This window comes from Piliocolobus tephrosceles, chromosome 9 (genome assembly GCF_002776525.5).
Source record: "Piliocolobus tephrosceles isolate RC106 chromosome 9, ASM277652v3, whole genome shotgun sequence".
NCBI lineage: Eukaryota > Metazoa > Chordata > Mammalia > Primates > Cercopithecidae > Piliocolobus > Piliocolobus tephrosceles.
In genome coordinates, this window is record NC_045442.1 from 75,602,931 (window position 1) to 75,623,161 (window position 20,231).

A 20,231-nucleotide genomic window follows, 5' to 3' on the forward strand; every position below is an offset into this window, starting at 1 on the left:
ATAAAGAAGTTCTTTCCTGGAAGACTATTTGGATTTTCTCTACAGCTGGGCTTTGAGGCCCTTCTTTACATCTCCCCTGTCCCTTCTGCACTCAATCTCCTCATCTGTAAAATGGGCATCGGATGATATCTCCACTCTACTCTGTGTTTTCCAACTGTGGGTCACAGAATCTAAGCAGGTGATGACATCCAACCAGCAGGGGAGAAAAAAGAATCAACTAGAAAGTGATTGAGTGTGAGCACACAATAAAGATGAATATTAGTCCTTGCTAGGCGACTTCCCCAAGAACCCCCAGGAAGATGCAGCCCATCTTGGAATTCTTGTGGCTTCTAGGTGGCCTCTACAGTGTGCTCCCTTGCCTCATGGCCATCTCTGGACAGGGAGCGCTGCCTTGCTGGATCCTAAGTTCTTAAGACGGTGAGGAGCCTGACATGGTCTGGTGACCTGGCGGCCTCACCCTTGACTGGCTCTGCCACCTCTGTGAGCTCCAGCTTCTAAGATGGGCACCTGTTGGGCCCACTTCATGGGGCACTGGATGAGTTCTTAGGTGAAGGCCACTTCACAAAATTCCTTGCATCTAAAAGTCACTCAGTAAATCAGAACAACAGTAACAGCGACAGCCAGCAGTTTCGGGGTGTCCAAGGTGTGCAGGACTCTGGGCCTCATATGTGTTAGGCACTTACACTTAACCCTCGGGGCAGCCTTCAAAGGGAGGGGCTGAATCAGCCCCATTTCACAGATGAGGTTGCTGAGGCATACAGAGAGTGAGCAGTGGGTTCATCGCTTCCCTCTGTGTCCTTCTCTCACTTCCTGGGCCTCAGTGGCCATGTGGCCACAGACACACTGTGAAGGTGGTCAGTGGTCAGGCTTCACGAAATGGACATACTCATTTTCAGCATCCCTCCAAGGGTGAATGCAGAGAGGTGGTTTCTCTCTGGCACATTTTTTTGTTTAGCAAAGGCTTCCTGAGCCCTATTGGTGTGTGAAGACATCATGCTGGGCCCAGGGAGCCCAAGAAATCAGTGACAGCTCCTGAGGCAGAAAGGAGAAGGCAGAGGGTTCTTACTCCTGCCAGGAATGCGGAGAGCCAGTGGAGTTCAGTACCTTGTGCAAGGGCTTCCCGGAGGAGGTGGCCTTTGGAAGAGCCTGGAAAGGATGAATGGCATTTTCAAGGTGGGATGGAACTTGCCAGCCTGAGAAGAGGCACAGAGGCCCCAGTATTAGGGAGCACTTGGCAAGCTGAACCGTTGCTGCTGACATTGCAGGTGGCTTCTGGCCTTGGTGCTTCTGTGGGTGAAGCAGGATTGTTGGGGCAGTTTTGGCTGGACAGGACTGTGACTGGGAGCAACTTGTGGTGGGATACCGGGCAGGCCATGCTGGATTAGGGTTGTACAGAGTAGGGCAGAATTATTAAAAAATGCCAAGCACTTGTGACCAGGCCAAGCATATCTGCAGGTTAAACTGTGCTCGTTGGAGAGAAGAGCTCTCAGGCACCCTGCAGACCCTCCTCGCATCCCAGCCAGGCCCTGCCTTTCTGATAGCAGCCCAGGGGTCTGGTTGGTCCTTCATCCTTGGGCATAGGGACCAGGCATTCCCCCAGTGGTGGTGTCTTGAGTGTAGGCAGTGGCGTCACATCAGCAGGGCTGCTGGGGGGGCCTGCGGGGGCGAGAGCCTTCTCTGCGACAGCAGGAGCCCGTCTCCCCCAGAATGAGATGAGTCACAGTCCCGTCGGTGTGGCTGCCACTTCTGCTTCTGCAGCAGGTGTGCGTGGAGGCAAGCTAGTCCTGAGACCGCCCCACACGCTGTGCCTGTCTCTTCCCCAGTGCACAGGCAGCATGCCAGCAGGGCCTCGCGTGTATGCACCGACGTGTCCTCCATACATCTGTGTACATCTTTGCTCTGGGGCAGCAAACCTTTCAGCCAGGCAGTGGGATGCCCAGTTTGGGAACGTTGGTTAGCTTTGCTTCTCACCAAGTTTGGGGCAGAGGGGACGAAACAGGAAGGAGCTGGTTTCCGCCCACAAGGCTCACCCACGGAGTGCAGGGCAGTTGGGAGCTTGTTCGTGGGCCTGTGTAGCGTCCCGGGCTGAGGTGGTAAGGCAGCGGTTGCCCACTCCCTGGCCTCAGGCAGGGCCCTGCTGGCCCCTGGGGGTTCCCACAGGGGTTCACTTCGTGAGCCTGGCCAGGCATGTTCTCAAAGGACAGCAGCCTGAGTCTGAAGGCCATCAGCCTGGAGAGTTGGTAGGGACTTGTGGGGCACAAGTTCTGGGGAGAGAAGCCACTGAGGCTTGGGTTTTGTTCAGTTTCGGGGGACCCTCTGGTCATCCAGCACACCTAGGACATGGGCCTTGAGAACAGCAGGTGTCCAGGGCATCTCCTCTTGGTTTTGTACAAGCATAACCTGTAGATCCTCCCTGTGAGATTCTGGTGTGCCAGTTCTGGAACCAGGTGGTGCTCTGGATCCCCAGTGACCTCCCTGGGAGACAGAGGCTGTTCCAGTCCAGCCTTCCTGAGGAGCAGTTTGACTGCTGCTTTCCTGTGTTTCTCTGCACTGCCCACTCCCTCTGGGTTCCCAGTCTCCAATCCGCCACCTGGAGAGCAGAGTCTGTCACCGTCTGTCACCTTTGGCCCAGGCATCTGGATCTCCAGTGAGCCACCGCTCCTCATCGTGCCTGGCCAATTAAGTGCCCTGAGTATAGCTCCTCTACTCCGAATGCGAGTCCTGCAGTTTCCTCAGAAATCACGAGCAGCGCTCAGTTGGGCAAGCCCTCTGACTGCATTCTCCTCTTTGAGCCACATCAGACTTAGGCTGCCAAACCTATGTTCAAGCTTATTTGACCAAGATCCACGATAAATACACATACGACACCTTGACCCAAGGTGCACATGTATTTGTGTATAAAACCAAGACGGAAGCTCAAGGACTAATACTCATCTTTATTGTGTGCTCACACTCAATCACTTTCTAGTTGATTCTTTTTTCTCCCCTGCTGGTTGGATGTCATCACCTGCTTAGATTCGGTGACCCACAGTTGGAAAACACAGAGTAGAGTGGAGATGTCATCCGATGCCCATTTTACAGATGAGGAGATTGAGTGCAGAAACTTGCACCAGGGTCCTAAGCACAAAAGTCTATGCCGTCACAGAGCTGTTCTAGAGGCAGACAGACAGTAATCAAATAAATATATAAGTAGGACAGTGGTGGAGTGCCATGACAAAAATTCCAGTACCAGGGTGAGCGGGCAGGCAGTGTCGGGTAGGAGTTGCTCTTTTATACGAGGAGGGCAGGGGAGGCCGCTCCAGCGATCTCAGACAGGAAGAAAGCGAGGGGCTGGCCAGGCTGAGAGATCTAGGGGAGAGGGTATCCAGGCAGGGGAGGGGCAAGTATGAGCAGACAGTGGCATGGTCCTGCCCTCCAGGCTGGTCACCTCTGCAGGAGCCCGTCTGACTTGACCAGCATTGCCAAGAGCTCAGCTGGGCAAGGCGCAGAGCACGAGACTTGGCTGCCCTGATCTCTACTGCCTGCAGGTCATGCAGTCCTCTGCCTCCTCTGGGAAGTCCTCCCCTCTGGGCTGGGCTCCTTGCATCCCCAGAGGTGCCTCCCCAACACCTCCATCCCCAGTTGCCCTGGCTGCTAGGGTTGGACTGGCCCCTCAGCTAGGGTACAAGTCTCCCAGGTGTGACTGAGAACCTTTGCCATCTGCTGTCTCCTGTGACTAAGACAGACACAAGCCTGACAGAGGCATGAGGCTGCTTCCTATTGCCCGTCCCTTCTCCCAGTTTCCTTCCCCTAACACACATACACACACACACCCCGTGTGCCCTGGGTAGAGGCAGTGTCACAGCTGTGGGCACTTTGCTTTTCTGCTCCTCCTGCTTCCACATCTAGAATTCTGTGACTTGGTGAGAGGGTGGTGCCAGAGAGCCAGTGCCGGCTCTCGTGGGAGAGGCGGCTTCATCCCCAGACTCCTGGGGGCTGGCACCCTGGCAGGTCTTCATGCCCTGCCCTTCGCTGGGTTGTGCTGACCTCATTCCTGTGCACCCAAGTGGTTGGTAGGAAGCATCACTGGATACTCACTGTAGACCTAAGCACAAGAGGTAGGGCTGAAGGCTGACTGCTTGCTTCTGATGTCTGAGAGCTCCTTGGGGAGATGTCCACAAATGTGGATACTGCTGGACCTGGTGAGGGGAGCAGGGGAAATATGGCCCTGGTAGGTAGAGAGGAGGCAGTGTTTAGGGGAAGGGGCAGCTCCACGAGAGGACAGAGCCAAAGCGGGGTGAGGGAATGGTGGGGTCTGCCAGAGGAGTAGGTCATCCTTAAGTGTGAGTTTGGACTCTGCCTTATAAATGCCAGAAGCCACCAAAGGTCTTTAATTGTGCCAGGCATCTTAGGTGTTTGAGGGAGATTAGCTCGGGAGGGATGTACACGAGAGATCAGGGAGGGGGCAGGAGAGGGTGTGCAGCAGGTAGGCCTGTATCCGTGTTGCTGGGGGTTGGGAAGGAAGGGTGCTGGAAGAAAGCCTGCATTCCCATGACCCAGGCAGCCAGGCTGCTGTGAAGGGCTGGGAGGCAGAGGGAAGGGCTGACACCCTCAGACTCGGACCCTTCCAGCCTGCACTGAGATGGACCGAGCAGTTCCAAGGGTAAGGTGGTTTTGGAGAGCCCAAGCTTTTCCTAAAGGGCCACACGGAGTCAGAGCCCCGGTGAAGGAGGGGCTCAGATTGGGCCTCAGGTGACACCACTTCATTGGTTGCATGACCTGTGGACTCAGGGCTACGGGGAGACCCACAGCCATGGAAGTAGCTCTCTGCAGTGATCCGGGGAACGGTGGCCACTTCTGAACAGCCTGTCACCATGCAGGGCACACTGTTGTGCACTGGGCACTGAGACGGGCCTGGGGGTCCAGTACTGACTCAGATGGGGGTTACCCCGCACTGGCTGGGAGCTGTGGTCACTTGTTGGGGTGATGGGCATGGCCTGTCTTGAGTCTGTGCCTGCCAGGCCCTGAGGATCTCCCTCTGTCTCCCTCTGCAGTGATGGGTCGTTCCCCTATGACTCTGTCCCTTGGCAGCAGAACACCAACCAGCCTCCCGGCTCCCTCTCCGTGGTCACCACGGTTTGGGGAGTGACCAACACATCCCAGAGCCAGGTAAGAGCCTCTACTGCCCTCAGCCACAGCTCCTTCTAGGTGGGAGTGTCCCTTGACCCCTGGAGCCATACCAACCCTCTTCGCCCTCCCAGGCCCTACCCTGCTGGGAAGACCAGCCTCCAGGGCACACCCAGCTGTGGACACGTCTCCACCCCTGGCAGGCTGTGTACCCACCTCAGGAGGGCAGCCTCCATGGACTGTCCCCAGCCTAAGGCCTTTCTGGGGGAATGGCATTCTTCATATGGACAGCAAGGGGTTCTTCCCTAGGCCGTTTGCTCTGGTAAACAGGAGAACTTCCTCTGTGTTGTTGGCCTCAGGGCTCCAAGGTCTGAGGTCTCTGACCCTGAATGTGTGGCCTGAGTTAGATTTCATCAAAATATTGTGCCTTGGACTTCTGACAACTCCCTACCCCCCATTGCCCTAGTCAAACCCACCTCCCTCTCATTCCTTCCTTTCTTCCACTCCTCCTCTGCCCAGTCAGGGGGTCTCCCACCTGTCTGACCTCTGCTAGACTTAGCTGTGGCTACATGGAAGGCTCAGGGCTGCTTATCACCCTGGAGGAAGCCACTGGGCTGACCTGTTGTTGCCTGCTCCTGCTGCCCTCCAGAGCTAGCAGAGTGGGTTCCTCTTGGCCCTCACAGAGCAGCAGCCAGGGGCCTCGGGGCCCCTGTGTGACGAGACACTGGCATCCAGGCTCGTTTGTGGGGCAGTAGGCTGCATGGCCAGGGCTTTCCCCACAGGCCTCTGGCGCAGTAGCAGCCTCTCCTCCCTTCACGGGGCTGCCCAGCCCCTGGGGACCATTTGAGTTGGCTTTGTGGGGCTTGGTCATGCCCTCAGCTTGTTCCGTCACAAGGCTGACCTGCTCATCCCCCACACCACCTGCCACTCAGGCCCGCCTGTTATCACCAGTACACTCGGAGTAGTTCATCCACCCTCCATTTTTCTCCTCCTCCCTGTTGTCCTGCCTCCACTTTGTTCTTTCTCCCTTTCCCCTCTTCATTTATCCCCCTTCCTTTCCACACTACCTGGGGTAGCACCTTAGGTGACAACCACTTTCTCTGCCCACAGGTCCTTGGGAACCCTATGGCCAATGCCAACAACCCCATGAATCCAGGCGGCAACCCCATGGCGTCGGGCATGACCACCAGCAACCCCGGCCTCAACTCTCCGCAGTTTGCGGGGCAGCAGCAGCAGTTCTCAGCCAAGGCTGGCCCCGCTCAGCCCTACATCCAGCAGAGCATGTATGGCCGACCCAACTACCCCGGCAGTGGGGGCTTTGGGGCCAGGTGAGCAGGGCTGACCCGTGGCAGAAGCCATGGACCCTGCCCCTCTCCCTCCTTTCAACGGGGAGGGTCCCACTTAAATCCCAGCTCCCCGCTTTCTGCCCTGAGAAGTTATCCTCTGTTGTCCCATGAGTTGAAGGGGCTCAGTCATCCCTGGCTCGCAGAGCTGGCCCGCAGATAAGGCGCTGCAGCAGCTGGGCTGTGATCTGACAGTCATCAGGCTCGTGGAAATAGAAGGGTGACATTCTCATTCCGCAAAACCTCAAAACGACCCTTCTCTGAATTGTGTCTTTGATAAATAGGAAGATATTGAAAAAATCTGGATTGGGAAAGTCGAAGAGCAGGTATAGATGGGGTCCAGTTGCCCAAAGACAGTGAAACGGTCTGGGAAAATCTGCTCTGCCTTGCTGATTAGTGAAAGCAGAACTATGCAGACTGCGAGTCCCTTGGCTCGGGAGAAAGGGACAAGGACTCACAGGATTTGGAGCTCTGGGGAGGGGTGTGAGGCAAGCAGAGGCACCCATTCTCCTCTTTCCGCCCTGTCCTGCCTAATACCCCCACCTTGGCCTCAACCCTCGCCAGCCCTGGCTGGGTTTCTCACCTGGGGTTGGCACGGTAGTATGACCTGGTGCTTAAACACAGGGATCAGAAACACCTGCAGCCGCAGCCACAGCTCTGCCATCAATGCTGGAGGGCTTTGGGCAAGTTGCTCAGGTTCTCTGAGACTCAGTGTCCTTCAGAAGATGGGCTCACCCGGGCCCGACAGCATGCAGTGAGGGTGCAGGCACCCCTGAGGGCTCCAGGAGCACAGCAGTGTGGTCATTGCCAAGTGGCACAAATGAATGGCTGCCAATCCCAAGAGGCCGTCTAGGTTCTGGGTACAGCTCCATCCTCTCCCTCCCAACCCACAGCTTGCTCTCGGTTCCTCTCAGATGCAGGCAGTACCTAAGTCTTCCGCCCTTCTCTCCCTGCAGTTACCCTGGGGGTCCTAACGCCCCCGCAGGCATGGGCATCCCTCCACACACCAGGCCGCCTGCTGACTTCACTCAGCCCGCGGCAGCCGCCGCAGCAGCGGCAGTGGCAGCAGCAGCAGCCACAGCTACGGCCACAGCCACGGCCACTGTGGCAGCCCTGCAGGAGACACAGAACAAGGATATAAACCAGTATGGACCGGTAAGGGTTCCCACTAATCTCACCCAGCCAGCCAAGCAGACAGCCCTGGGAAAGCAGAGTTGGAGTGTCAGTGCTTATGGGGCCATGTATGCTGGGGGAGCTGACTGCATTAGGGTGGATTTGGGCTTCCATGGAAGCATGTGGAGGTCTGTGTTTAGAATGGGGCGTGTCCGTGTGCTTGGGTGTGGTGGGGTATCTGGGTGCTGGTGTTGGTGTGTTGGTGGCTTGTGTACTACTGCATATGGGGAAAAAGTTCCACATTGCTCTCTGGGCCCCCTACTCACCAAAGAGTGGGCTCAATGTCTAAAACTAGTCTTGTGACCGATCTGTCTCCTGGATTGCTTCTGAGACCGGTGGCTTCCTAGTCACCCTATCTGTGGGTCTGCACAGGCCCCAGTGCTGCTCCCTAACCTTCTGAAGGATGGGTTGGGGGATGAGGAGAGGAGGAGCCCCCATAGGAATGCAGAACAGGAGGCGAGGAGGTGGGGACTGCAGGGCAGGGGGAACAGAAGTGGAAGCTGGGCTGAGGCCGACTTTGTGGATGGAGGGTGTGCCTTCACTGGCCCAGAACCAAGGGCAGGGCCAGGGCTTCCAGGAAAGGGGCTGCAGTCTCACTCGGGCTCCTGCCTCCACCCTCATCTACCTCCACCCTCCCATGCCCCTCCCTGTCCCTGCACCCTTTCCTGGTTTTCTGCCTGCCTCCCTCCCTGGAAATGCTGCCTGTGCATTGGAGTGACCGCCCCACCCCATCCCACCCCACCCCATCCCCTAACACCCCAGAGCTGCATCTCTCCTGTGCGGCTGCAGAGGGCAGCAGTGAGCCTGGGTGGATCCTGCTCCCCTGGGGCCTGGTTGGTCACCAGTCACTGCCGCACAGGACGGTGCCCCCTCCCCACCCCTCCACCTCCCCAACCCTTCCCTCCCTGCACTTTCAATGCATGTGGCATTTTATTCTTTTTTTTTTTTCTTCTCCCGTTGAAGGTCTGTTCCTCTTTCCAGATGGGTCCCACCCAGGCGTATAACAGCCAATTCATGAACCAGCCCGGGCCACGGGGGCCTGCCTCCATGGGGGGCAGCATGAACCCCGCGAGCATGGCGGCTGGCATGACGCCCTCGGGGATGAGCGGCCCTCCCATGGGCATGAACCAGCCCCGGCCGCCCGGCATCAGCCCCTTTGGCACGCACGGGCAGCGGATGCCCCAGCAGACCTACCCGGGCCCCCGGCCCCAGTCCCTTCCTATTCAGAACATAAAGAGGCCATACCCTGGAGAGGTGAGTGCAGCAGTGGGAGGCCAGGAGGTGGGAGCTGGGACACCTGGGCTTGAAGATGTGGGCCGTGGGTATGGCCTTGGAAGGGGTGTGTCTTGGACTCCAGCACACTCGGACAAAGGCAGGGGCTTAGCGGTCAGGTGCTTCTGGGTTTGAGACCTGGTTCTACTGTTCCCCAACTGGAAGACCTCGAGCCAGTCACCCTGCCTCCTAAGGCTGCTTGAGGGACTTGAGGAGATGTCCGTGAAGTGCTTGGCCCTGGGCTGGCCTATGCCGCCGCTCAGCAAGCAGCAGTTCCTCTTACTGTAGTGACTCTTGTCTTGGCTCAGCCACTAACTGGGTGACCTGGGTTTAGTTCCTCCTGCCCACATGAGGACTTCCCCAACTCCTCTCCAAGAAAGAGAGCTGAGACAAAATGCTTCCAGTCTATAAGGGCTGACCCGTCGGGGAAGTGGCTGGAAGGCAGGCAGCTGTTTCCAGTCTATAAGGACTGACCTGTCGGGGAAGTGACTAGGAGGCAGGCAGCTGTTTCCAGTCTATAAGGGCTGACCCATCGGGGAAGTAACTGGAAGGCAGGCAGCGTGTTTCTTAGCTCTTGTTTCCATCCACACTTGGTCACTGTATAGGAAGTGGCACTGCCTCTTGGGCTGCACAGCCAGCTCAGCCAAGGTGTTGGGGAAGATTTAGGGAAGTAAAATCCATACCTCCTGCCCTCTGGGAAATGAGATTTTAGCAGGAAAGAAAAGTTTTGAGCCGAGACTCACCAGGGAATGAAGCGTAGCAGACTGCACAGAACTCAATGTGAGTCAGAGAAGGCAGGCTTCCTGGAGAGGGTGTCACAAGTGAACCCTCAGAAAACGATGCTGGCCAGAGAAAGACCATTGGCTCCTGGGTCCTGAGTTTGGGGGAGCCTCAAGCTATTGGCACCTTTCCTGGCACACAGCCCCCATGCGGTTTCTAGGCCTTTTCTCAGCCACCCTGTGCCTAAATCCCAGTGTCCCACTGGCTGTGCTGGGGGTGCATCTGTGAGCCGACAGCAAAAGAGGCAATCTCAGACAAGGCTTCAGCGGAATTCCTGGTCATTGGTGTCACCCCTGCACCTGTACCAGTGTCATGCTCATGGCTCTGCCTGCCTAAAGAGAACACACCAAAGGCTCTCCGTATTTTTACTAAATTAATCATCCTTTTCATAGAATGCTGCTGCTACCCAGCTACAGCACTGGGTAGTCACAGCCTGTGTGGCCCGATCCTGTCTAGGAAGACTGGCCTTCCTTCCCCTTGCCATGGCTTGCTCATACAGTATTTGAATTGTTGGAACCTTAGGACAGGGGTTCGGTCATCTGGTCCCACAGAGGACTCTCTTCTCTAGCTTGGTGGGCAGGTAGGCGGCAGGTAGGCACCAGCTTCGTCTTCTGCACCTCCTGTGGTTGGTGCCTTACCGTCACCCAGAGCAGCCACCGTGTTACAACAACATGAGTTGCAGATTCTTCCACACTGACACTCTCTGACATTTATCCCCAAGTCCATCATTCATTTGTTGAGTAAGCATCGTGGGCATTTTGTCAGGCACTGGGGCACAGCCACCAGCAGGACCTCTAGGCAAGAGAGCCACTCAGATGGGGAAGAAGAAACCACTGACTCACAGGATGTCATGTGTCCCCGAGGGTCACCTGATTTCCCATACAGGGAAGGTGGCTAGAGGGTGGTGGTGCTCTCTCTTCTCTAAATTGCCTCTCCTGGGAGAAGTTGTCTTGTTCCTTCACCAACCTGGCTCTCCCACCTCCTGCACAGGTGGCAGGTTGTCGATGGTCCAGAACTGAACACTAGGTGTGTGTTCTGCTCCAAGGGGAGTACGAGGACAATGCCACCCAGGTTCATCCTCAGAATGCAGGGGCACAGGGGGTTCCTTTCTGGAAGTTCATCCTGTTGACTGTGTTCTCCTGTCACATTGGGGTGCCCACTGGGGAGCACAGCCCTAACCCAGGCGCCAGGAGAGACGCAAAGGTCAGAGGAGTTAGAATCAGGCCCCTCATAATGGTGTGAGCAAGAGGCTCTGAAAGTGTCCCTGGAGTTCAGGGGGCGCATGTGCTCCAGGAAGTACGGCCTCAAGGGAAGGTGGCCTGTGAGCTGGACAGTCAGAACAAAATGCCCCTGGATGTCAGGACGAGAACGGGCTCAAGCATCATCTGGTTTTGTGGGTGGAAAACAGCAGGAGCAAATGAGAAGAGGCGGGGCCCGTCCCGGTATTCAGGTGACCTGGCTATGTGACATTGGCAACATTGAACATGTTTCCCCTCTCCTTTCTCTCCCACCACAGCCCAACTATGGAAACCAGCAATATGGACCAAACAGCCAGTTCCCCACCCAGCCAGGCCAGTACCCAACCCCCAACCCCCCGAGGCCACTCACCTCCCCCAACTACCCGGGACAGAGGATGCCCAGCCAGCCGAGCTCCGGGCAGTACCCGCCCCCGACGGTCAACATGGGGCAGTATTACAAGGTCAGTCCCAGCCTCGCCACCACCCACGGGGCCCCTTCCCTCCTAACCACCTCAGACCCCTAACTCCACTGGGATCACTCTGACCCTGCGTGTGTTAGCCCCAAGGACAGCAAGGCGTGGGTGATTTCTGAACGTCCCCATGTGTTCAGGGCGAAGTTCGGTGGCCAGAATGTCAGAGTGGCTTTTCTCAGTTCCTATTCTCATTGGTCTCGGATGATGGGTTTTTTTTCTTTCTCCTTTTCTTATTCATGGCACTCACAAAATAATAAAGGAAATATATTTTATTTAAAAAAAAAAAAAGCACACACCCTGTATATATTAACATTTCATTCTCTATGTGCAGGTGGGCACTAACATGTTATAAAATTGTTATTACAGCTATACCTTTGAATCTGTACCTTTTACTTAACATGAAATAATAAGAATGATACTGCTGCCAGAGCCCCTGGGGTTTTTACTTTTAATGGCTGCCTAATATTCTGCTGAGATCACCATATCATATTTTATTATTCCGTCTGTTAGGTATTGGGGTTGCTTCTGATTTTTCACTTTAGAAATAATACTATGATGAGTATCTTTAGGCATATAGCCTTTCCTTTCCTTAGATTATTATAAAATATGTTCTTAGGAGTAAAGAAGACACTTTACTGTTTTACAATTATTGGCCAAAAATCATGCTAATTTATTATGGCCATCCACTGAACAGGTTTACCATTTTGCTCCAACTTCAGCATATTAGGTGTTGCTCTTTTTGTAACTTCTGCTAAATTAATAGCTAGGGACAGAGAGAGGCAAAATGCTGTCGCCGAGGTGTAGCTGTCCCGTCCCGCTCCCTCCGCAGCCCAGCAGTGGATGGGCCCCAGTAGCATCCCTGTGCTCCTGACAGATTTTACTGTCCGGAGGGAGAGCGGGCTTCTGATGGCTTTTCTGCCCCCCACTCAGCGTTGTTTATCTTGTTTTAACAGCCAGAGCAGTTTAATGGACAAAACAACACGTTCTCGGGAGGCAGCTACAGTAACTACAGCCAAGGGAACGTCAACAGGGTATGTTCCGATTTAATTTACAAATTCTAAGCCACAGGCAGTTGTTGCCTCTAAAGGCTCTCACTGGTCCTGCTCCAGCCTCTCTGGACATTCAGAGGGGCCCATGAGTGGGGGTGCACTCCCTGGTCCCCTGTGCTGGGGACAGAGATGCTCAGGACTGAGAATCCACAGCTCCAGGTGGGGTGGACCCCAGGGTAAAGTGTCAGCCTGGCTAGTCTTGAAAACAAGAAGAGGGAGAGGGGCTCCTGGGGAACCTGGGCCCCAGATTCTGCAGGCCCCGACTCCATCTGGGGACCCTGATGAGGTAGGCATAGAGGGTGTGGCCTTGAGTCGTGATGTTTGAAGCCCACCTGGTCGGGTGACAGGAGGCCTGGGCTTTATTGCTGCTGTCCTGTCCTCCAACGGTTGTTCTGAGCAAGCCCCCAACCCTGAGCCTCTGTGTCCGCATTTGTCACATGGATGGGTAAGGGTCTCCACATGCACCTGACACAGGAGCTCAGTGGTGAGACCCAGATGAAGGGTGGGGAAGGCCCTTCCCAAGGCTGTCTTCTGAGCGGGACAGAGATCTGAGAGAGAAGCGTTTCCCTGGTGAGGCTCCCCTCCCGAGGGGCATGGCCCCCGGCCCCTGGGGTGAGTGCGGTGTATGTACATAGCCATGGCCCCTTCTGTCTCCGGGATCCCATAACCTATGTGTGTCTTCTCTTTCTCTCCAGCCTCCCAGGCCGGTTCCTGTGGCAAATTACCCCCACTCGCCTGTTCCAGGGAACCCCACACCCCCCATGACCCCTGGGAGCAGCATCCCTCCATACCTGTCCCCCAGCCAAGACGTCAAACCACCCTTCCCGCCTGACATCAAGCCAAATATGAGCGCTCTGCCGCCACCCCCAGGTGAGGGCCCTACCTCCCTCTGTTGGGCAGCTCCATTTGGGCCCGCCAGTGGGCTGGGAGCAGGAGGCTTAGTAGTCAGGCTGCCTGGGGATTGGGCATGCAGAAAAGGCAGAGACTTGACAGCAGGTGAGATACCCAGGGGCACATTCACGGAGGGGTGGGCTGCCTACAGTCAGCCCTTCTCACTGCTGCCTGGGTGCCTGGAGGCTGGGAGGAAAATCTGTACCCAGCCATGGAAGGAGGCAGGGAGGCGGGTGGAAGAAGAGGGGATGAGTAGATGGGGTGGGGCCGTGTAGAATCGAAGAAGCCATGACTCACTGGTATGCCCTTGGCCTGGCTATGTCTCTGGCCCTGTTTACACACCCCTGCCTTCCTCTGAGCATGCAGCCCAGGGTGAGCAAGTCCCACCCACAGCCCAGGAATCCATGGCAGCTGGGGCTTGTGGCTCACCCACCTCCTCTCCTCGCCCCAGCCAACCACAATGACGAGCTGCGGCTCACATTCCCCGTGCGGGATGGCGTGGTGCTGGAGCCCTTCCGCCTGGAGCACAACCTGGCTGTCAGCAACCATGTGTTCCACCTGCGGCCCACGGTCCACCAGACGCTGATGTGGAGGTGCGTGTCAGGGCAGGGGCGCCAGCCCAGGCGGGATGAAGGAGGTCCCCCAGGATGGCTTCCTTGGGCCCGAGTGTGGCCCTGGGCAGGTGGTGGCAGCATCTTCTGTCACCATCACGTGTTCGGCATCATTGACTGGGCCCTGTCCTGCGATTGTCATGGGAAGTCTGCAGGGGCACCGGGAGATGAGCAGTCAAGGTATCATGGCCTAAGGGCAGGGAGCAGCTGTCACTCACCCCAGAGGAAAAGGTGGCTGGGTCAGACCTAGGCTGGGAAGCTGTGTATCCCATCTGAGACCGTGAGCTGACAAGAGGGAATGCAGTCAAGAATTCGAGTGTGACTCAGGTGACCAGAGCCAGGAATGCAGAGATGAGGCTGGCGCAGGGGCCAGGCCTGGGTCAGGCAGGCCCTGCCTATTGCAAGGGGCTGACCATTGGGCAGGGCTGCTGCTCAGACACTTAGGCACGTGCTGGAATGCAAGGTCCGGAGGTTCCCTGCTGAGCCAGGCCCATGCCTAGCACCTTCCACATGTGACCTACTTTGATCTTGGAAATGGGCAACACTTTCCCTTTTGACAGAGGAGGAAGCTGAGGCCAGAGAAGTGAATTGGCTTGTGTGAGTTCTCACAGCTAGCCAGGGGCAGAGCTGGGACTTGGGCCCAGGTCTCTAGGATGCCAGAACCAACCCTAGGGGTCTCCACCCTTCAGTCCTTCATCCTCAGGCAAGACTCACACTGTCTCACTGTGCTTGTGACTCAGACCCCCTCGATTGCCCAGTGAGCATCTCCAGGGCAAGAGCTGGGTCTGTGCCTGGCATGTGCACACACACCCCTGCTGTTTTCTTGACCATGCTGAGCAGGCTGGGCGAAGTGGCCACAGATAACTGGTGTGGGCGTTCAGAACACAGGAGCTGCAACGCTTAGGCAGGAGGGCAGAGGCTCCTGGCACGGGACAAGCCACTGTGCTGCCTGCCTGCACCCTGCTCACCCACGCTTCTTACCTGGGAGTGTCCTGGCCTGGGAGACCTCCTCCTCCTGGCTGGGTTGTCACGCATACGTGGTCACTGCTGGTTCCTGACGCTCCTCAGTGCTGTGTCCTGGGGGGGCCTCCTTGGGGAGTGCTCAGAACCAGAAATGGCCGTGGCCTGAGAGGACAGTTCCCAGCAGGTCTGGAGACGGGCTTGGCTGGCCTCACAGCAGGTCCTGTCAAATGAGTGCCTGTTCTTTTGCCCCTCTATCTCTGACCTAGGGAGCCAGGAGTTGACCCCTACAGGGAGGACAGTCCAGGGAGATGGGAGCTAGAGCAGCTGTGGGGTATGGCGGGAATGATTGGTGTGCGGGGATCTTGGGGGCAGTTTGGTTGTAGAGGGAGTATCCAGAATGGGAGAGGAGAACTCAGGCTACGGGAACCATTGGGGTCAGGGATGGGGTCCTAAGGGTCTCGGAGGTTGTGGTGCATTCAGAGGTGTGTGGCCTGGCTCGGGGTCACAGAGGCCACGGACAGCCCCCCGGCAGAGCTGCCCTGAGCGCCCCCGTTCCCCACCTAGGTCTGACCTGGAGCTGCAGTTCAAGTGCTACCACCACGAGGACCGGCAGATGAACACCAACTGGCCCGCCTCGGTGCAGGTCAGCGTGAACGCCACGCCCCTCACCATTGAGCGCGGCGACAACAAGACCTCCCACAAGCCCCTGCATCTGAAGCATGTGTGCCAGCCGGGTCGCAACACCATCCAGATCACTGTCACGGCTTGCTGCTGCGTGAGTGTGGCGGGCTGGGGGCAGCGGTGGCACGGGCAGTCCCTGTTGCACGGTGTGGGAGTGCGGGACACCCTGCCCCCCTCTGGTCCTCAGCCTTGTCCTTGGGTCACCAGCCCCTGTGCCCACAGCCACCAAAGATACAGTGTGCCCCTACCTGCTCCCCGCCTAGGGCCTGTACAATAACCTTCAAACCGTTGGGCCTTCAAAGCCACTATGCCCTGGCTTCAGATGTGGCCTCTTCCCCTGGACACTAGGCCTCCATCTGTTCTCCACGTGTGCCTCCGATTCACCCCTCCTGGCCCCTCCTCCCTGCCCTTCATTCATTGTTTTGGTTCTGTGTTCCTCGAAGCCATGTCCTGCTTGCCTCGTTCACCAGCAGTTGTCATTGTCAGCATCTTTTTCCTCAGACCCAACTCCCCCAAACCTGGGGGGAGCTTTTCCTCAGACCCAACTTCCCCAAACCGTTAACCAAGTTAACGCGTTCCCTTCTTTCCCAACCCTCTTGTCTTAGAGTCATGTATGGGGGTCCTTCCAACCCGTGACTTGTTACCTAGGACCAGCTGTCAGCCACCCTCATGTGCCCTGAAGATCAGAGCCCAACACACAGGGCTTGCTCAGGCCCCGATGGAACTAAATGCCTGCCCCACTCCACTGGCCTCTCTGTAGGGGCATGGAGAAGGAAACACTCTGATCCTGCCCTTGTGAGCTTATGGGCACAGAGCCCACACAGAGTTAGGAGTCATAGACCTGGGCAGCACATCCCATTCCGACTGGGGAAGGCTGCACAACTGTCAGAGTAAGGCAGCTGATGGGTGGACGTTTGGGGTGTGCAGTTCTGGAAGGCTTCCTGGAAGGGCGAAGCGAGGGATGAGCACCCTGGCCAGAAGGGCTGAGGACACATGATGGGAAGGCAGTGGTAGGGAAGGTTAGGAAGTGAAGTGGAACCCAGGCCTAAAGCCATGTGTCCTATAACCTTATCCAGGGAGTATTTCAGTGTCAAAGTCCACCTTGTCTGCAGCAGAGGCAGCCTTTCCAGGGTGGTGGTCAGGCTCACAAGTCCCAGGACACACGCTGGGGGAGCGTCTCCTAGGCCGGCTGTGGGATCTTGGGAGCAGTCTAGGGCTGCTGAGGCTGCAGGCAGGGCGGGGCATGACGACAGTGTGCAGGAACTGAGTGTCTGCTCTCTCCCCGCAGTCACACCTCTTCGTGCTGCAGCTGGTGCACCGGCCCTCCGTCCGCTCTGTGCTGCAAGGACTTCTCAAGAAGCGCCTCCTGCCCGCAGAGCACTGTATCACAAAAAGTGAGTCTGGGTGGGGACAAGGAGTGAGAGCCAGACCCTGGCCCCGCCTGAGTTTGGGACTAAGAAGCAGTCACCATTCACCTGGGACTGACCTTGGCCTCCATGCATGTCGCCACGGAGCCTGGAGTGTCCCTGAGCACGTCCCATCCTGAGGCTCATGCCCTCCTCCTCGGACTGTTGTCATGATCAGACAAGCTGGGGGCCATAAGTGCTGGTGGGAGTTCTGGGACCTGCCCTGTGTGGAAGAGCTGGCAGTCCAACTTGGGAGCCAGAACAGGCATACCTGCAACAGCAGCACAGGACATGAGGCAGATTAAAACAAAATGTCAGGAAGCAGGCTTCCTGGAGGAAGTGAAGACCTGGGCCAGGCCTTTAAAAGATGAGAGGATTTACAGAAGAGGGGATCTTCATCAGGTGGAAGACACGGAGGGTGGATTCCAGATTGACTTCTCTACTTCAACAGCTCATGCTTTTTTTTTTTTTGAGATGGAGTCTCACTCTGTTGCCCAGGCTGGAGTGCAGTGGTACTGTCTCAGCTCACTGCAAGCTCCGTTCCGCCTCCTGGGTGCATGCTGTCCTCCTGCCTCAGCCTCCAGAGTAGTTGGGACTACAGGCGCCCACCACCACGCCTGGCTAATTTTTTTGTATTTTTGTAGAGACGGGGTTTCACCGTGTTAGCCAGGATAGTCTCGATCTCCTGACCTTGCGATCCGCCCACCTCGGCCTCCCAAAGTCCCGGAATTACAGACATGAGCCACCGCGTCTGGCCAGCTCATGCTTAAACTCAGGAGAGGACTGGGCACAGTAGCTCATGCCTATAATTCCGGCACTTTGGGAGGCCGAGGTGGGAGTCCGGGAATTCAAGACTAGCCTGGCCACATAGTGAGAGCCTGTCTCCACAGAAAAATAAAAAATCAGCCAAGAGTGGTGGCTTGTGCCTGTAGTCCCAGCTGCTCAGAAGGCTGAGGTGGGAGAATTGTTTGAGCCGGGGAGGTCGAGGCTGCAGTGGGCCATGATCACACCACTGCGCTCCAATGTGGGTGACACAGCAAGACACTGCCACAAAAAAATAAAAGTTGGGATGGAAGGACTTGGCTTGGAGTCCCATTTAAAGGAGACCCCGGGTGTGAACTCAGAGGCCCTGTGCAGGAGGTACAGGGCCACTCTTCACGTTGCTGCCCTGAGCCCTGGGATTCCAGCAGGCAGCTGTTCATTTCCATTTCCACATGTGCAGAGTGAAGTGCAGGAGTGCCTGAGGGGGCTTTTCACTGACCCAGTAAATCAGAGAAGTGCCAGACTGACTTTCCATGAGCTTTGCAGACATCCCCCTTCCTAGCGAAGGCAGGGTCTGCTCTGCAGAGATAGAGGAACTGCCACAGCCAGCTCCTCGGGCACACACACACCACACGCGTCCCACATGGAGACAGCAGCCCGGGCACCCAGCCCTATGACTGACACACTGTGGGCCCTCTCAGTGTTTGGTGTGGGCTGGGAGGAGGACGAGGAAGTGGGGAGCATGTGCAGACCCCCCACCTCTGCAGGACTGCCTTGCCATACTCACCTGTCTGTGCCTCCTGCCCCACAGTCAAGCGGAATTTCAGCAGCGTGGCTGCCTCCTCGGGCAACACGACCCTCAACGGGGAGGATGGGGTGGAGCAGACAGCCATCAAGGTGTCTCTGAAGTGCCCCATCACATTCCGGCGCATCCAGCTGCCTGCTCGAGGACACGATTGCAAGCATGTCCAGGTGAACGTCCCCAGAAAGCACAGCTCCGGCAAGCCACCTAGATTCTGGCTGGGATGGTGAGGGGTAGGCAGAGGGCCAACAGGGCCTGTCCAAACACTGTCCAGGAGGATGTCATGGAGATCAGCAGCTGACATCACTCATTAATTTCAGCCATCATTTATGTTTGAGCATCTTTTCTGTGTGCTTAAGGCCAAAGGGGCTACAGAAATGGTTTTGGACAGCCCCTGCCCTGGCAGATGGCAGATGCCAGCTGGAAGTCCCACACACATGGCAGGGCTGATTGGGGGCCCAAGAGCAGGGACACCACTGTCTAATTCATGCCTCTGTCCAGGACCTTACATCAAGCCAGTGTTCAGGAAGTAGCCCTGGTGTGAGTGACAGTCCCAGTCTGAGCAGGCAGTGACAGAGCAATGAGTAAACGTGGGCAACCCGGCCTGGAAGAAGAACAGGGAGCCGTCCTCTGGAACCTGGGTGTGGCGGGCATGCAGAAGGGGCCCAGGGCAGTCACCTACAGCTGGTCCTGAGGGTGCAGTGGGACAGGAGCTTCCCCTCCTCCCTCCAAAAGAATGCTGTGGGCAAAAGGATGGTCTGGTCACCTTAGCTGTGTGATACAGATCGATGAACTTGATCAGACTTGTCTTCCGTGCCTGGGCTGGGCTGACGGGGCTACCCCTGGCCTCATTGAAAGGGCCTATTAACAGGGCAAAAAACAGTGAGAGTCAGCTGGGGTCGGGACCAGGAAGGCTTCTCAGAGGATGTAGGCACAGGGTCATTTGGAGCATGGGAGGTGGTGTGAGGGATGCTGGGGTGGAGGCATAAGGACTCTGCATGGTAAAAAGGTGTCATTGCTCTCACTCCACCCAGCCCCAACCCTGCGTTTCTCCCACAGCCTATCTTTCTTTCTGCTGGGGAAGTTATTCCAAGGGTCCTTTAGGCACATTGAGGCAGTTTCTGACAGTCCTGGTCTCACCCATGTCTGTCTGTCTGTCTGTCTGCCTGCAGTGCTTTGACCTGGAGTCGTACCTGCAGCTGAATTGCGAAAGAGGGACCTGGAGGTGTCCTGTGTGCAAGTGAGTGATGTCCACCCTGGTGGGGGCTTCCCCCATTCCCCAACCACAGAGGGGAGGGGCTGGCTACCGCCCACCTCCACCTGCCCTAAATGCAAACCAGAACCCAAACATGGCAGAGGGGCTTAGGTTATGGGGGCTTCGGGTGGTCCCTTGGTATCACGCGGTCAGAGTCCCCCCGTCTTGTGCCTCCAGTAGTAACCAGCAGCAGGGGTGGGACCCCACTGACACTGAGGTGGATGGGCTGTGCCCCCACCTCCTTGGGTCCTGGAGCAGAGGCCAAGCTCCCCGTCTCCTTTTCCAGTAAAACCGCTCTGCTGGAGGGCCTGGAGGTGGATCAGTACATGTGGGGAATCCTGAATGCCATCCAACAGTAAGTGGGGCCCCAGTGACGGGCAGAGGGTGAGAGGGGACAAGGCCTGGAATAGAGCAAGGTGTGCACGT

The 20,231-nt window shown here is 56.7% G+C and overlaps 1 protein-coding gene across 6 annotated transcripts in view; it reads left to right on the plus strand.

Moving 5' to 3' along the window:
* Positions 1 to 20,231, plus strand: part of ZMIZ1 (zinc finger MIZ-type containing 1) — a 245,263-nt gene that overhangs the window by 216,511 nt on the left and 8,521 nt on the right. For 5 of the 6 annotated variants that reach the window (XM_023204839.3, XM_023204836.3, XM_023204837.3 and 2 more), the window contains 13 exons: positions 5,034 to 5,148; positions 6,217 to 6,434; positions 7,406 to 7,604; positions 8,586 to 8,876; positions 11,191 to 11,373; positions 12,339 to 12,416; positions 13,130 to 13,304; positions 13,777 to 13,918; positions 15,464 to 15,674; positions 16,869 to 16,974; positions 18,560 to 18,720; positions 19,723 to 19,790; positions 20,092 to 20,160. In XM_023204839.3, the coding sequence (XP_023060607.1) occupies positions 5,034 to 5,148; positions 6,217 to 6,434; positions 7,406 to 7,604; positions 8,586 to 8,876; positions 11,191 to 11,373; positions 12,339 to 12,416; positions 13,130 to 13,304; positions 13,777 to 13,918; positions 15,464 to 15,674; positions 16,869 to 16,974; positions 18,560 to 18,720; positions 19,723 to 19,790; positions 20,092 to 20,160 (2,016 nt within the window). The remainder of the gene's footprint in view (positions 1 to 5,033; positions 5,149 to 6,216; positions 6,435 to 7,405; positions 7,605 to 8,585; positions 8,877 to 11,190; positions 11,374 to 12,338; positions 12,417 to 13,129; positions 13,305 to 13,776; positions 13,919 to 15,463; positions 15,675 to 16,868; positions 16,975 to 18,559; positions 18,721 to 19,722; positions 19,791 to 20,091; positions 20,161 to 20,231) is intronic. The other variant, XM_023204838.3, reaches the window with a different exon arrangement.